We start from the raw sequence: 15125 nt of genomic DNA, 5'->3' as shown, positions 1-15125 counted from the left end.
ATGATTCCCCAGGAGTTCTGCTATCTTTTTCAATTATTTGTTGCCCTTGAGGCTGCCTCTGTTTTAGCTCTCTGGAGGAAATGTGCCACTGTGCATCTCTGCCCAGCTCTGCTCAGTGACGTCACATTGGTAGTTTAAAAGGAGGGAGGATTTACACCAGCAGATAAATCAGGAAGATCAGGGCGCCCCTCAACTCCTCCAGGGAAAATCGTTAAACAATTTATCAGCACAACACTGATCAAGGCCTCCCGGCTGCTCCATTTCCTTGACTGCCCTGGGCCAGCTGGGCCAGTGTCCAATCCATTGCCCTTGAGCTTTACTGAAGGAATTATTCAACCCCTTGGCACCAGCTTGCAGTTCCACCCTAGTCCCACAGGGGGCGCAGCCTTCATAGTCCAGAGAGGCCAGATGTCACTCACCTGGGTCTTCACCAGTTTGGGCAGGGCTGGCATCAGGAGGCTGGTGACTTTATCCGCTAAGGGGCTGACCCAGAAGGAGATCCTTGGGGAGAGGAGAGTGGGGAGATCAGGAAGGGTCTCCTGCTAGAAAGCACCTCCCTAGAGTGCAGGGAGGAAGGAAGAGCCTCATGCATGCCAGGCGAGCGCTCTACCTCCAAGCCCCAGCCCAGATTCCCTGGGAGGAGCCCCAGGTCAGGAACCAGGAGGGACCCGTCCCCTTCTTTCTCTAAGCCTCGTGTTCCCCATCTTTAAATGGAAGCAGGCCACGGCCCGGCCTCCCTCGGGGTCTAGGGGAGCCGGCGTGGCTAGAGACTCACTTGTGGAGCAGGCTGATGTGCAGGCTGCCCTGTCTGTTGAAGCAGTCGCTGAGGACGAGGGCCGAGGGGCCCACCTGCTCGCTGTCCACTCTGATGCGGGCTTCCACCTCAGACTGTATGTGCATGTCCACAATGGTCTTGACCAGGGGCCTGGGGGCGGCGGCAGCAAGGCCTGAGTGCCATCCTGACTGGGCCTGGTCTAAGCCACCACCATCCCCTCCTGAGCTCTTGTGGTATCTTCTAGGAGGCCTCCCTGCTCCACTTTTGCCCCCCACAGTCTGCTTTCCCCATAGTCTGCAGAAGGAGGCGTGAGGAATGTTCGGCCATGTCCTGCCCCTCCTGGGCTGAGACCCTCCGTGGCTCCTATGCATCTCAGCGAAAGCCAAGGCCTTACCTGGGCCCCTGAATCTTGGCATAATCTGGCCTCAGTTGCCCGTCGACCTCATCTCTGGCCCCTCTCCCTGCTGCAACCCTTCTCTTTGCCATTCTTTGGACAAGATGAGTATATCCTGGCCTCAGGACCTTTGCAGTTGCTCTTCTAGGGACTATCTTTTTTAGATACTTGCATGGGGGAGGAGACTGAGTGGACCAACCCGTCAGGCCCACTGCCTGACTGAGGGGTCACTCACGTGTTGAATCCGGCTACCATGTCCAGGGGGATCTTGATTACTAGCTCCTGGTCCTGGTCTGAGGGCTGGATCTGCAGCTGGGTGATGGCAGCGGAAGTCACCTTCAGCCTGGATGGTAAGAAGTAAGAATCATGCTCAGCTGAGTGCCGTCCCCAAGCCTGCTCCCTCTCCGTCTGTCCTGTCTTCCCTGGGTGCATGGCCAGTGACCGGATCCCAGGCCCTGTCCAGTGGCTCCTCTCCAGCCTGGCCTTGCCCCTCACGGTCCTCCACCTGTGTTTGCCGCACTCTGCCATGGCTCCTCGCCCTTTAGGAGGTGACTCTCCACTTCTTGGCGGACCCTTAAGCCTCCCTGGGACCTGGCCCTGTGGACTCTTGCTCCTTGCTGTGACCTCAGCCCTTCTGCTCTGCTGTCCCTACTCATGCCTTTGCCCAGGCTGGTCCCCCTTCCTGGAAGGCCACTTTCTTCAGGTCTTTGGCTCAGCTGTCCCCTCCACTGGGAGGCGTCCCCTCGTCCCTTCATTCTCCCCTCCCAGGCCCCCTTCTTCTGGAGTCGCCCTCTCAGGGTTCCTGCGTCCCTCTCTGTGCCACCTCTGGCTGCTCTGGGAGCCCCTGGAGGGAGGGACTGGTCCCATCCGCAGGGTCAGTGTGGCCTGAGGCTGTGGACCCTCAGCTGAGCGGGCACCCCCTAGGCTCTCTCTCCTTAGCCTGTCCCCTTTCCTCGACCCCCTGGAAGTCCTGCGGGCAGGGGCGTGGGAGGCGTGGCCGGCGTGCGGCTCCACTTACCAGACGACATGCTTCATGACGGTGTCCATGAGGCCGCTCAGCAGGCCCCGCGAGGACTCCTCCTGCATGGCGCTGAGCAGCGGCAGCTGCTGGAGTATGGTGGTGGCCTCGTGATGCTTCAGCTTCTGAGTCAGCCCTGGGGGCACATCCAGACTCAGGGGTCAGGAGGAGGGACAAGAAACGGGTGGCTGGGGGGGCTCCAGGCCAGGGAGGGCTGTGACTCGGGGCTCCTCTGATCCTGATGTCGGGTGAGGGTGTGACCACCCCCACTCTGACCTGGGCAACTGTGGCCTTGAGGATGGGGACCCACCAGGAGGAGTGAGGCGAGGGGGGGGTGGGCCACTCAGACCCCAGGCTCTGCAGGGGGCCTTGGCCAGGGCATCCAGCACGAGAGGCAGGGGGACCGGAGGCCCCGCTGGAGCAGTTTGGCCGCCCACAGGTGCTTACGATGCTGGCATCTGTGTCCCAGGGCCTGTGGGCCAAAGCCCCTTAGGGGCTGAGCAGCAGGAGGGGGAACCAGGAGTAGGGGCCGCGGTTCAGGGCCCCGGTTCTGGTCCCTCCAGGCTCTCTCGCTGGCAGCCCCAGGATATTTGGTTGGGGTATAACCTCCCCCCTGCTGTGGTGGCACTGCCTAGTGGCACTGGGCCATGGTCAGCCCTGCTGAGGGTTGGGGGTGAGTTCTGTGGGCGCCTGGGGAGCTTGCAGGCCGTGTCCCAGAGATGGCCTCCCAGGGGTTCCCTGTGACCCGCTGCCTCCAGCCACAGCTTCCAGAGAATGTCGTGGGGCCCTGGGTGGCTCTGTGCCCGTTAGCCTCCAGTGGCTGGCTGTGAGCAACACTGGCCGGGGACAGTCCAGTGTGCCTCAACTATACTGTTCCAGCGAGGTCTGGGGCGCCCTGCTCTGCCTTCGTTCTGTCCTTGGGTCCCCTTGGTCCCTCGGTACCCTCTAGGCTCTCTCTCTTAGCCTGTCCCCATCCCTCTGACCCCTGGTAGTCCTGCTCTCATCCGCCTGTTGGGGTGTGGGCATGGCTCTGTCCGCTGCTTGGCCCCGACTAACAGTTGCCTGGCAGAACCGAGTTCTAGGCCCTGCAATGGCCACGGGTGGCCGTCCTGGGCCGTGTCCTCCTCCCCAGCTTCCTCCCTCTTGTCCTGCAGAGATCCCGGGGTCTCCTCTCAGACCCTCCAGGCGCAGTCAGCTCCTGGGCTCTGGCCGTGGCCGCCCACTCCAGGCTCCTCCTGGTCAGGGCTGTGCCTGGCCTCCGCAGCCCGGCCCAGGCGTCCCCTCCCCACGCCCGTCCCCGGCTCTCTGCTCCCCATGCCCCTCGGATCCAGCCACCGGCCCTGGCTCAGCTCCATGGACTGCTCTGGTCCCCGAGAGCTTCGGGTGGCCCTCTGGAGCTGACGACACCCCTCTCTGGGGCCACACTGTGGGGCTGTGGCCTCACTTTGTCCCTGTGTGGAGGGTTTTGCCAAAGGACTCCCGTGTAGGACAGACCCATGGTGTGGGAAGAGTGCTCTCGGGTGTCCGTGACACCCGTGACGGCGGCCTCCTGTTTCCAGAGAGGAAGTCAAGGCTCAGGGACGTGCCCAGGTCACAGAGCTGGAGAGTGACAAGGCCATGACCCCAGGCCTCCAGGTTCCCTGTTGGGGCCGTTGGTCGAGGGCTGGGGTGCTGGGCCTGCCAGGGAGGGTACCCTGAGGTCAGGGGTCCCAGGCCAGGGCAGGGAGGGAGTGGGATTACAGCACACAGTGGCCACATGTCCCTTCTGCAGGTCACAGGGCCCCAGCACAGTGGGCTTTGAGAAGGGGACCTGGCACAGGGGCTCTCGAGTCCGGAGGCAGCGGGGACCTCCAGTGCTGGCCCTCTCACACCCCTGTCCTGCTCCCTCAGGGAGGCCAGGCCCCTCCTGGAGTCTGCTCCACCTGTCCCCACCTCCTGGTGGCCGCAAGAGGCTCGGCTGAGACTTACTTTCTTTGATGACGTCTGGGCCCAGGTTGAGGACTGCGGGGGGGCTGAAGGTGGCTTGAGCCAAGGTGGCAGCCAGCAAGCCACAGAGAAGGGTGGCGGTCCACTGCACGGCCATCTTCCCAGGGGTAGTTGTGGCAGGTGGCAGGTGGCAGAGCCTGGGGGGACACAGAGCCCTCAAGTAGGGCAGGAGGCCCAGGGCAGGTCTGCGATGCCCACCAACCTGGGGAGCGTGGCCAGGAGCGGCCCCTCGCTGGGCAGTGTCATGTGGCCGTGGAGAGTCCACCTGCCCGCAGTGGGCACCGTCCCCAGCCCGCAGGACGGAGGGAGGGAGGCCATGGCGAGCGCGTGGGGATGTGTGTTATTTCCCTACAGAAAACCCCCCAGCGACGGTCAGGGCGAAGCCCTCTGGCCACCCCCGGCCCGGCCCGGCAGTCCGGCACTCGGAGCCCTCCGCGGTCAGCCCCCGGGGCCCCGCACCCTGCTTGTCTCTTCTCACTCCATCACACTCCAGCCCCTCCCAGCTGCCCGGCCTGGCAGTTCCAGAATGTTCCGTTTCTGCCTGTGTCGAGCCTGTGCTCTAACTCTTCCCAGAGGGCTTGGCGCCTTCCGCATCTGCCTGGTGGGCTCCTGGCCATCCTGTAAAGCCTGCCCGGAAGGTCACCTTCTTAATGTGTAATGGCGAGGGGACCCAGGGGGGGGTGGGTGGCTTTGTGGAGCCAGGGAGAGACAGAGAGGAACAGACAGACAGACAGACAGGCAGACACAGGGGCTGTGGGCCAGGGAGAGGAGCTATGGGGGTTCTGTGCCCTCCGCCATACAGCGGGCCGGCACCTGTCACCCGTCCCGAGCTCTCAGCTCTCAGCCTGCTCTGCCCCCCAGCCTTTCGGAGCTGCCCCCTGTGGACAGTCCTGCTGGGACAGAGGCGCCCTGCCGACCCAGAGGCCCAAGCCCTTGGATGGCTGGGCGTGTGTGCTCTTGTTGCCAAAGACAAAGGTGGCATCCGGGTGGCCCAGGGTGCTGTGGCCCGGGAAGCGGGGCTCTTCTGAGACGTCCTGCTCTGACCCTGCCCCCTGACCAGGCCCTGAGCTCGGCAGGGAGGCCTGGGGCTGCTGCCCCCCACCGCGTCCCGGGGCCCAGCACAGAGCCCGCACACAGCCAGCCGCCCCCTGACGGGCACTTGGGGACCCTGGGGGGACCAGGAGTCTGAGCCTCCTGTGCTGAGGAGCTCCGGGCTGGCAGGTCCCCTGTGAGCCACAGGGCCATCCTGAGCATCAGGAGCCGGGGATGCAGGGGACCACCCTGCCCTTTGGCCTTCAGAGCCAGGCCCACGCAGGAGGTCTGCCTCCACCCCGCTCTGTGATGGTGGACGGGCCACTCGCCCTCTCTGCGCCTCCCAGGGTGCTCGGCTGTGAAATGGGGAAACCGTGGTGCACACACCTCGAGGCTCGGCGGAGACAAGGGTTTAATAAATGCGACGAGGAAGGGGACGATGGCGCTTACTGCTGATAGTGGCATCGGAAGGAGCGGCTTGCAGTCAGGGCCAGAGGACAGAGGGGACCGCAGGCGTGCTGCTCTGCCCAGGAGCCCCGGCCACGCCACGTCCCCGGCAGGAAGGCCCTGCGCTCCTCCTAGCGGGGGCCACGCCACCTCCTCCAGGAAGCCCTCTCTGACCTCCCCACGCCCCGTCCCTGGCCTCTGGAGCCTGTGTTGGCCACACCGGGCGTCCCTGGGCTCTCTGCCTGGTCCTCCTCTGTCCTCCTGTCCCCCTGCACAGCTCGGGCTCAGAGCACTGGGTGTGCAGGGAGGTTTGTGTCACAGAGACCCCTCAGACTGTCCCTCCCCTTATCCTGGCCCTCTGGCCTTCGGAACCAGGGAGCTGGCACTCTCTGCCCCTGGCCCTCACCCTCGGAGAGTCCCCCTGACTGAGTGGCCACGCCTGTCGTCCATCCTGAACTGACCCCAACGGTGTCCCCAGAGCAGAACTCCCTGCAGCGGGGCTTGCAGCCCTGCCCTGCCCTGTACCTGGACACGCCGGGTGCTCTGCCGGTCCTCTCCTGTCCTGGGCAGTGGGACTGCAGATCTAGCTTATATCCTGCACGTCCGGCCCCACAGGCCACCCTGGGAGAGTGGGCGGAGGCGCCGGGCTGGGCCGAGGTCTCCAAGGTAAATATTTGTGGCTCTTGGTCAAGTGGAGCCCTTCCCAGATGCAGCCTCTGGCCTCCAGCCTCCTGAGACCGGAGAAAGGAGGGTCCCAGCTGGTGTGGGGGGTGGGGGGTGAGACTGGGGCACGTGCAGCAGCCAGCCCAGGCAGTCACCCCCATGGGACACGATGAGAACAGTAACAGGGACAAGGAATGAGCACCTTGGACAAGGCAAGTGCTGTTACATTGGTGGGGCCTCAGCTCCATCCGGGGTCTGTCGGTTGTCCTGACTGTGCCCAGGAGGGGCAGACTCCATGGTTGGCAAATGGCAGGGCCAGAATTTGAAGAACTCTGACTTTTAAATCCTCCTAGGGATGTCTACACAGCATGGTGGACACAGAGGTGTCATGAGCCAGACTGGGTTCAAATCCTGGCTCCACCATTTCCATTCTGTGTGACTCAGGGTTCAGTCAATTACATCTCTGAGCCTCAGTGTTGCCACCTGCAAAATGGGCAACTCCTAGCAGCTCTCCTGGAGTGTGGAGAGGAATGCAGTGTGGGGGGGGATACCTGCCACTGAACTCAGGGGCATTCGACTACTGAGCCACATCCCCAGCCCTATTTTGTATTTTATTTAGAGACAGGGTCTCACTGAGTGAGTTGCTTAGCAGTGCGCCTTTGTTGAGGCTGGCTTTGAACTTGCAATCCTCCTGTCTCAGCCTCCTGAGCCGCTGGGATTACAGGAGTGCGCCACCACGCCCGGCCAATCTCCATTAATTTAAGACCCTAAGAACATATGTTTAAACCCCATTTCAGCCACTTCTTTGCTGTGTATCTCTGGGCAAGGTGCTTCACCTCTCTGGGCCTCCATGACCTCATCTACAGAATGGGGATGATGGTAGCATCTCCTCCCAGACCTGAAGGGCATGAACCAAGGTGCTGCCCACACAGCACTTGGCACCGGGGCTTTCCGGCTTTCTGCAGCACTGAGCACCACCTGACCTTGTCTGTCACGTCTCAACAGGAAGGTCGTGAGGATTTGTGGAGTGGAAGGAAAATGAGGCTTGACTGGACTCACAGGAGCAGAGTAAACAGCCCTGCCGAAGCCCCATCCTGCCCACCTGGTCCCAGGCCCCACTGCACCATATGTCACCCTTCGGGGGGAGGGAGGAGGAGGGACAGGATGGGGAATCAGCAGCCCTTTTTAAATTTATTTATTTTGGTGCTGAGGACTGAACCCAGGGGCGCTAACCACTGGGCAAAGTCTCCAGCCCTTTGGGAGACAAGGTCCTGCTAAGTTGCTGAGGCTGGCCTTGAAGCTTGGGATCCTCCTGTCTCAGCCTCTGGAGTCCTTGGGATTACAGGTAGGTGCCACTGCTCCCCAACAGTGGCCCTGGGTTTTCCTGAGGGCATGAGGCTCAGAGAGGACAGTGACTTGCTCAAGGTCACGTGACCAGGATGGCCGCGTGCAGACCCCATCTCTGGACCGGGACTCCAGGTTGGCGTTGGAGCTTCGTCCTGGTGGCCGACCTGTCTAGGGCAAGTTGCTGTGGCTTAGGGCTGTGGTCATCGCTGGGTCCTGTCTCCATCTGCAGGGGGACCAGACGGGGCAGGGGACGTCCTGGGGTCAGGGCGTGTGACCGGTCCTGGCTGGTCCCCTCTGCTTGGTGCTGCCAAGAGGAACAAGGCACAGAGCGTCTGTCCCCGGGCCACGTCTGTGAACCCGCCAAAGGCCCCGAGCCCCTGAGGCGGAAGCTCTGGAGCCAGGACTCCCCGGAAGGACCCTGCCAGCGCCTTGGGCGCATCTCCAGGGAGGCACACGCCCCGCGGCGGCTCCCCGCTGGCCACGGCTGCTGCCCACGAACAGCGCCCCTCTGTGGGTGCTGGAGGCTGAGCCAGGGTCTGGGCCCCTGTCGGCCGCTGCTTCCTGCCTCCGGCCCTGGCCTGGGCTGGGGTCTGCAAGTACCAGGGACGGGCCCCCCGCCCTCGATGCCCACGGGAGCCGGAGGGCAGCCTCTGGAGTCCCAAGGCCCCGCAGGCCCCTGGCTCTCTGGGGGCATCTGCGGCCTCAGCAGAGCGGCTTCCTCCCCCGGGCTCCCCTCCTCCACTGGGGACCGACTCAGGGTCACAGAGGAGGCCACGGGATCCTTGGCACCTCAGAGAACTCGGTACTTGGGAAGCCGAGGGCCACCTTTGAGACCGGGAGGGTGACTCAGCACCAGCTCTTCACCCTCGTAGGCCTTGGTCGCCCTCTGCCTAGAGGGATGTCCATGATTCACTCGTTCACTCCCCTTCTCTGGTCTCCTGTCTCCACCTTTGGTCCTTATACCAAAGTCCAGCTCTGCGCACAGCCAGTTAGCTCTCAAGGCGTTACTCCCCACTCCTCTGCCCGTGAGGACTCTCCAAGGCTCCGTTGCTCTCAAGTGAGAACCAGGCTCTGGGAGACCCGTCGTGGTTGGTTGCTGTTCTCCCTTCAAACTTCATCTCTCACCACTTTGCCCCTTGTGCCTTTCATTCCCACCTCAGGGCCTTTGCACAGGCGGAGCCTGCTGCCATTCTCCCCTCTCCCGCCTCCGCTGGCTTCTTTCCATTTGCCAAGCCTCAGCTTCAGAGTCCCCTCCTTGGAAAGGCCTTTCCTGCTCACCTGACCCTAGCAGGGCGCTTCTGGCTGCACCCTGACGAGCACTAGCATTTGCTGGAACTGGATCTAGGCCCTACCACGCAGCGACGGTGTGCACCAGGGATCGGGCCCTGCCGAGGTGCAGCCAGGGGGCCAAGAACAGGTTAGCAGCTCTTGGGTCCCTCATGCAGGGGACACTGAGTCAGCTGGAGACAAAGGGGTCAAGAGGGGCAGGAAGAACACCGGCTGATGACGGCCTTGGGTGTCCGGGGGGATCAGCCAGGCCTGCCCCGAGCAGGACAGATGCCACACTCCGGCCACATCCCACCCACGACGCGTCCCACACCCTGCCCCAGGTCCCATGGAGATTATGGGGTCGGTGGTAAATCTTGAAGAGGTGACGGAGTGGGCAGAAGGTCTCTTGGTGACGTGGAGTCGGCCACTTCCTGGGGCTGATTTTGGATAAGCCAGCTCTTATCTCTCAGTGACCCAGCTGTCAAATAAGGACGTTGCACCCCACGTGGCCAATGCCACCAGGTGTGATGGGCTCTGCTGTCTGCACCGGGAGCTGGTCAACACTATGAGGCACCTCGCCGTGGGCCCAGGGCACGTGGGCTCTGCCAAGGGCGTTGCCAGAGGATCGGGAGGAGAGAGCGGCGAGACTCAGCCTGCGTCCTTAGCTATGATCGTCCCCAAGTGGGGCCAGCTTAATGTCCAGTAACAGGCAATTCATCAAATAAACCTGGGCCACAGGTCACTGCAGGGCGACCGAGCTCGACCAACATGGAAAACAGTTCCCTCTGTTTTCATTAAAAAAAATTTTTTTTTTCCTCTAGAGAACATTCTGGAAGGAGTGCACCCATCAGGTGACCGTATTTGTTTTTTGATGATGTGATCCACTGGGTGACTTTTGCCATTTTCTTGGTGTTTTTCAAAATTTAAGAAAACAAGAAGAATTCTTTTTACACTGAATATGTTTTTCTTTCTTTCTTTCTTTCTTTTTTTTTGATCTGCAAACAAACTCCATGCTTGAGAGTGAGTCAACAGAGGCTGGGCAGAGGACAAGGGAGGGGGGAAACCTCATGCCTCCATCTGCCCCCACCTCCTCCGGATTCCAGGGACACTTTGCTGATAACGGTGACAAAAGCAGGGTCACGTCAGTCCCGGAACCACTGGAAAGAAATAAAGAAAGCAGTTCTGGAACTTTCCGGGTATGAGTCCCCTTTTGTGGGACAGAGATGGATTAAATTCAGTGCAAACAAACCCTGGCGAACCAGGCGGTGTCCCAGCTCTGCGTGGGACATGAGGACCGGGTCCCTGCCCCGGTGCGACTCCCAGTCCAGCTGAAGCAAGTGCGCAGAGTGGCCTCACCAAAGTCACCTTGGGGCGACCAAGTTTTGCAAGTTCCAGCCCAAAGGACAGTGTGTGATGGAGGGACGTCACCTGAACAGGGTGACGCAGGCTTATTCGGAGGGGGGCCCAGGCCAACTGTCACACACCAGCACGGAGGTTGACTCAGGGATTGTCATCAGGGCCGAGTGTGGGACCTCACGTGCGTGCGGGTGTGACAAAAGGTTGCAGAGAGACACAGGCAGCAGGATCAGCACCTGCCTGGGGTGTGACTGTCCCCACTCGCTAGGTGGCCCAGAGGCGGGGGTTCGGCTCCACTGGGCTGGTCCAAAGAGGCCTTCAAGGAAGAGATGACGTCTGACCGGGCTTCAGGCAGGGAGGTGATGGACGAGGTGGCACACGGGTGAGCTGGGGAGGGTCCCCGGGAGGGTGGGCTATGAGGAGCGAGGCCGGGAGACTGTTGGAGACAGTCTAGGTGGGTGGCAGGGGAGGGGGTGTCCCCACCAGAACTGGAACTCTGGGTGGAGGGGAGATGGCTGGGGGGTGGGAACTGAGCAAAGCTGGGGCGTGGAGTCTGCAGCGTGCCCCAGAGCGACACGGGCCGCAGTGGAACTTCTGACCCCATAAACCAGGCCTGGGACCCTGCTGCCAGCCTCTGGCCTCCGAGGCCTGCACGTCTCCGTTCTGGTTCCCTGCATCCGTCTCCTTCCTTTTTTTTGTACCCAGGGCCACCTAACCCCTGAGCCACACCTCCAGCCCTTTTAAAAATATTGCTTTAGAGACAGGGCCTTGCTAAGTTCCTGAGGCTGGCCTTGAACTCGTGATCCTCCTGCCTCAGCCTCCCAAGATGCTGGGATTACAGACATGAGCCACCGCGCCCGGCTCTGTCTGCCTCCTTTTATCCCCTTCTTTCTGTTTCCCTCCCGCTCTGTCTGTCCCTGTCCTGACCCTCCCCTCCCCCTCTCTCTGTTTCTTTTTATATCTTTTTCAATTTGTCTCTGGTCATCTCTCTCTCTCTCTCTGTCTCTCTCTCTTTTTTTTAAAGAGAGAGAGAGAGAATTTTTTAATATTTATTTTTCAGTTTTCGGTGGACACAATATCTTTTATTTTATGTGGTGTTGAGGTTCCAACCCAGCGCCCTGCGCATGCCAGGCCAGCGCGCTACCGCTGAAGCCACATCCCCAGCCCCTCTGGTTATCTCTTGGGTGCCTCTCTGAAGTCCCGGGCCAGAGCTGGGGTCCCCGAGGAAAGAACAGACGTTGGCATGTGGACATGCCAAGAGTGATCTGCCTCTACTGGGTGACCTTAGGCACATGTCCTCCCCTCTCTGTGCTACACCCTGGACTGGCAAAGGGGCTCTGGGTCCCATCCTCATCACTGAGCTGTGCCTGACCTTGACTCAGGTGTGGACATGGAGAGCCCAGCAGGAACCGGTCAACTGCATGACCACAGGGCTCTAGGGGCCTGGGACCCAGGAAGGGGCTCTCTCTCTCTCTCTGTCTGTCTCTGTCTCTCTGTTTTCTTTGCAGAGCTGGGGCACCCAGGGCCGTCTGCGAGTGCAGGAATCGCCCTTGGTCGGAGCATTTGTTACCCTACGGTCCTTACAGCTATCCTGTGGCTGTAGCCACATGACAAGGGACGAAGTAGGTGTTCAACAAGCCCAGGGGGGTGACGACTCTTCCCTGGGCAGGGTTTCCTGTTCTTGGAAACACGTTGTGACTCTCTGTGTAGGGCCTGGGAAATGGGGTGTCTGGGATCCAGGGAGCCCTGGGAGTGGGGTTGTTACTGGAACAGGCCCCTGGGGGCAGCTGAGTCCCTCAGATGGGGATGTTTCAGCTCCGGGGGACTCAGGTGGAGCCTTGTGTCTCCCCTGTGGCCACCACCAGAGACACACTGTCCTCGTACCCCCCACTCCCACCCCATCGCCACTCTCTCTAGGTCAGGAGAGTGGAGAGGGTCCCACCTGCAGCCCACAGCAGTCACAGGCGCCTTCACCTGGAGCCCGTGACTTGGCTGGGTGTCTTGGGGGTCCATCCCGCGTCTCTCCCTGATGAAGGCATAGGACAGATCCTGGGTGTGGACACTGTTCTGAGCCCTGGACAGGCAGGAGGACCAGCCCAGCCCTGGCCCTCTGTGTGCTCACATTCTCCTGGGAAGATAGAGTGAGCCAGAGACTGATAAAGTAATGTGGAGTCACCTTGCTCCTGTCTCAGGAGGAGGACCTGAACAAAAAGAACACAGGTGGAATATTGGAGACGATGGCAAGCGCCATGCAGCTTTGAGGTTTCAGGCCCCCCCTGGGAACTAGATGTCCCCCAACACACACACACACACACACACACCATGTGACTCCCTGTTCATCTTTCATGCATTTGACTTTGAATCTAATTTTGGGGGCTGATCATGCCCATAAGGAAAGGGGACTGTGGAAGCATAGAACAGATGGGTCCTACCATTTCTAAGAGCTTACTACCTGCCAGGCTCAGCCCAGAGCCCATGGGACAGATGGATAAATGGAGGAAGAGGGGGGCTGGGATTGTGGCTCAGTGGTGGAGCGCTCGCCTACCATGCATGAGGCACTGGGTCCGATCCTCAGCACCACATAAATGTAAAATAAAGATATTGTGTCCACCTACAACTAAAAAATAAATATTTTAAAAAAAAAGAAGAAATGGAGGCACAGAAAGGCTGAATGATCTGCTCCAGGTCACACAGCTACCTGGACCAGAAGTCAGGATTTGAACTCGGGCCTGTCTGATTCCAAATCCGTGCGCCTATCTTTCGGCCAGTGCATGGTCATTTCTGTAAGGTTGTCACCACCTCCTGGGTCCACCTCCATATCTTACTATTCCCACCAACTCCTGGGGTGATTATCTCCTGGGCAGACATTTAGGCAAATAACTCACAGTTGAAAACTTAGATAAGGAACTTGTGTCTCACAGTCCAAGGTGAGAAACATAATTTCCCACAAATAGAAAGTGACAACAGGCTTACAGAGATGATGATACGGGTGACAGTTGAGCGGCCTAAGTGCTCACTGAGGGCTGGGTGCTGCTTGCTCCCACGGGTGCCTGTGCGTAGGATGGGGGAGGTTTGCCCCAGCGGGGATCGGGGGTCCTGTAGGAGGCGTGACGTCGGTGGAGAAAGAAGAGACAGGACAACAGGTTGCAAGTCAGGAGCAGCCTCCAGAAAAGACCTGCTGTCCCTGGAGGGCCCTTATTTTAATACCATTTTTACAGATGTTTTTTTTCGGGTAGTTACAGGAGAGCCTCAAAGCCGAAACCTCTTTGATTTACATAATTTTCAAGAGTTACAATCTTTTCTGACATACACTGATTACCTAGGATATTGAGTACCTTGTTTAAAATATTATCCCGTAACCTTTGCCAATCATGGTTAAGCCTCTACGTTTTCACCTCGATCGTTAGGTGCTAGACTACGCAGCTCGGCCCCACGTCTCCTGACCTGTATTCACTTCCAACTTTACCGCATGCCTATAACTATTTCATTAACCTTTAACTTGAAAGCATACTTATGATTATTGGTCAGCTTTCTTACTTCTAAACTAAAATCCTAGTAAAACACACTTAAAGTAGTGAAAGTCTATTATTTAAAAGCCTACTGCTCTGAAGTGCCTCTAAACTACATCTATGTTAATTTTACATTATTCTATTTTAATTTCTAAGGTAACTTCCTTTTTTCATATGACCTATTCAACTGCTTTCTTAAACAGTTTCCTTGATCCTTGGTCAAGGAACACCAATTCTTACGTCTTGTAATCTTTAACTGAAGGGCAGGCGCTGCACCTCAACCCATTTGTCATCAGTATCAATTATATGTTTCCCAATTTCAGCACAAATTCCTGTGCAAGGCAGAGGAGGGTGTTGGTGGGGGAATGCATTTGTGTCAGCCTCCTGTCCCCGAGGGGGATACCATAAGCTGCCTTGGGTGGTCCTGGTTCTGCGGACACAGCAATTGTTTTTCTGTAGCCAGGTGTCACACAGGTTTTGGCTTTAGGAGGGGGGTAAATTGTTGACTGTGGGCTCAGGTTTGAGGAATGACACTATTGTCTGTATCCTGAGAGATACTGAAATGCACCTTGGGCACGTCTTTATGATATCCTCGGTCTCCTTCTGGAATTTTCCTGCAATCTCAGGCCATGCGTACTTGGATGATGATTGATTGACGTGAGCCCTGTGATCCGTATCCTGAGGCTCATAAACAAAACTCCTAACACTCCCCAGGGTTCCGGTTTCCAGATGGGGCGGCCCTGCCGCAGCCTCCCCCACGCTGGGACCCTGTCAGACGGGGTGCAGGAGCCCCTTCACCAGCTCTGGCCGGCAAAGCTGGGGGTCAAGGCCAGGGCCTGCCTATCGTATGCCAGGCAAGCGCTGTCCCGCTGAGCCGCGTCCCCAGCCCTTGCTCTGTCTTTTCAAAGCCACGATTAGGGACAGGTGTGGAGGCAGCCTGTGCTCCTGCCAACCCTGCCAGAGCTGTCTGGGGTCACCCAACAATCCTTGGGGGCTTCTGAGCACGTGGAGCCAGACCCGAGGGAAGGGGGTTCTCCACCTCTTTGTGTCTGATCTGGATTCAGGGGACCATGTGACATCTCCTTCATGGCCCCCCGCAGGGTTGGTTTCGTGGTGCTCGTGGTGAGTGAGGCCCCCCGCAGCAGCCCCTCCCCAGCCAGCAGGGCTCTGGACAGCAGGCCTGGCCTCCAGTCATTCCTCACCTGGGTCTCTGGCTCTTAGAGGCTCCCTCAAATGGTGTCTCTCTCCGTCCACCCCCTGCACTGCCCAGCTGCCCTCAGGCTTCCTTACTTCTTCTTCAATGGACTGACCTTCACCTGACCCCCTCAA

General features: G+C 59.3%; 1 protein-coding gene and 2 long non-coding RNA genes across 3 annotated transcripts in view; 2 read left to right on the top strand and 1 right to left on the bottom strand.

The window, feature by feature from the left end:
• Positions 1-15125, bottom strand: part of Bpifb1 (BPI fold containing family B member 1) — a 31855-nt gene that overhangs the window by 14406 nt on the left and 2324 nt on the right. Inside the window, exons 2-6 of the mRNA XM_078051627.1 lie at positions 4156-4310; positions 2188-2323; positions 1405-1512; positions 776-925; positions 420-501 (exon numbers count right to left, since the gene is read on the bottom strand). Of these exons, the coding sequence (XP_077907753.1) occupies positions 420-501; positions 776-925; positions 1405-1512; positions 2188-2323; positions 4156-4310 (631 nt within the window). The remainder of the gene's footprint in view (positions 1-419; positions 502-775; positions 926-1404; positions 1513-2187; positions 2324-4155; positions 4311-15125) is intronic.
• On the top strand, positions 7118-10119 carry LOC144378108 (uncharacterized). Its single transcript, XR_013439644.1, has 2 exons — positions 7118-8719; positions 8823-10119. It is a non-coding gene; the product is annotated as an uncharacterized LOC144378108 (long non-coding RNA).
• The window catches only part of LOC144378109 (uncharacterized), a 22215-nt gene continuing 17863 nt past the window's right edge, over positions 10774-15125 (top strand). Inside the window, exon 1 of the long non-coding RNA XR_013439645.1 lies at positions 10774-11909. This is a non-coding gene — a long non-coding RNA (uncharacterized LOC144378109). The remainder of the gene's footprint in view (positions 11910-15125) is intronic.

Source organism: Ictidomys tridecemlineatus, chromosome 5 (assembly GCF_052094955.1).
Source record: "Ictidomys tridecemlineatus isolate mIctTri1 chromosome 5, mIctTri1.hap1, whole genome shotgun sequence".
NCBI classification, from domain to species: Eukaryota; Metazoa; Chordata; class Mammalia; order Rodentia; family Sciuridae; genus Ictidomys; species Ictidomys tridecemlineatus.
The sequence above is the reverse complement of the archived record's forward strand: the minus strand, read 5'-3'. Positions and strand labels throughout refer to the sequence as shown.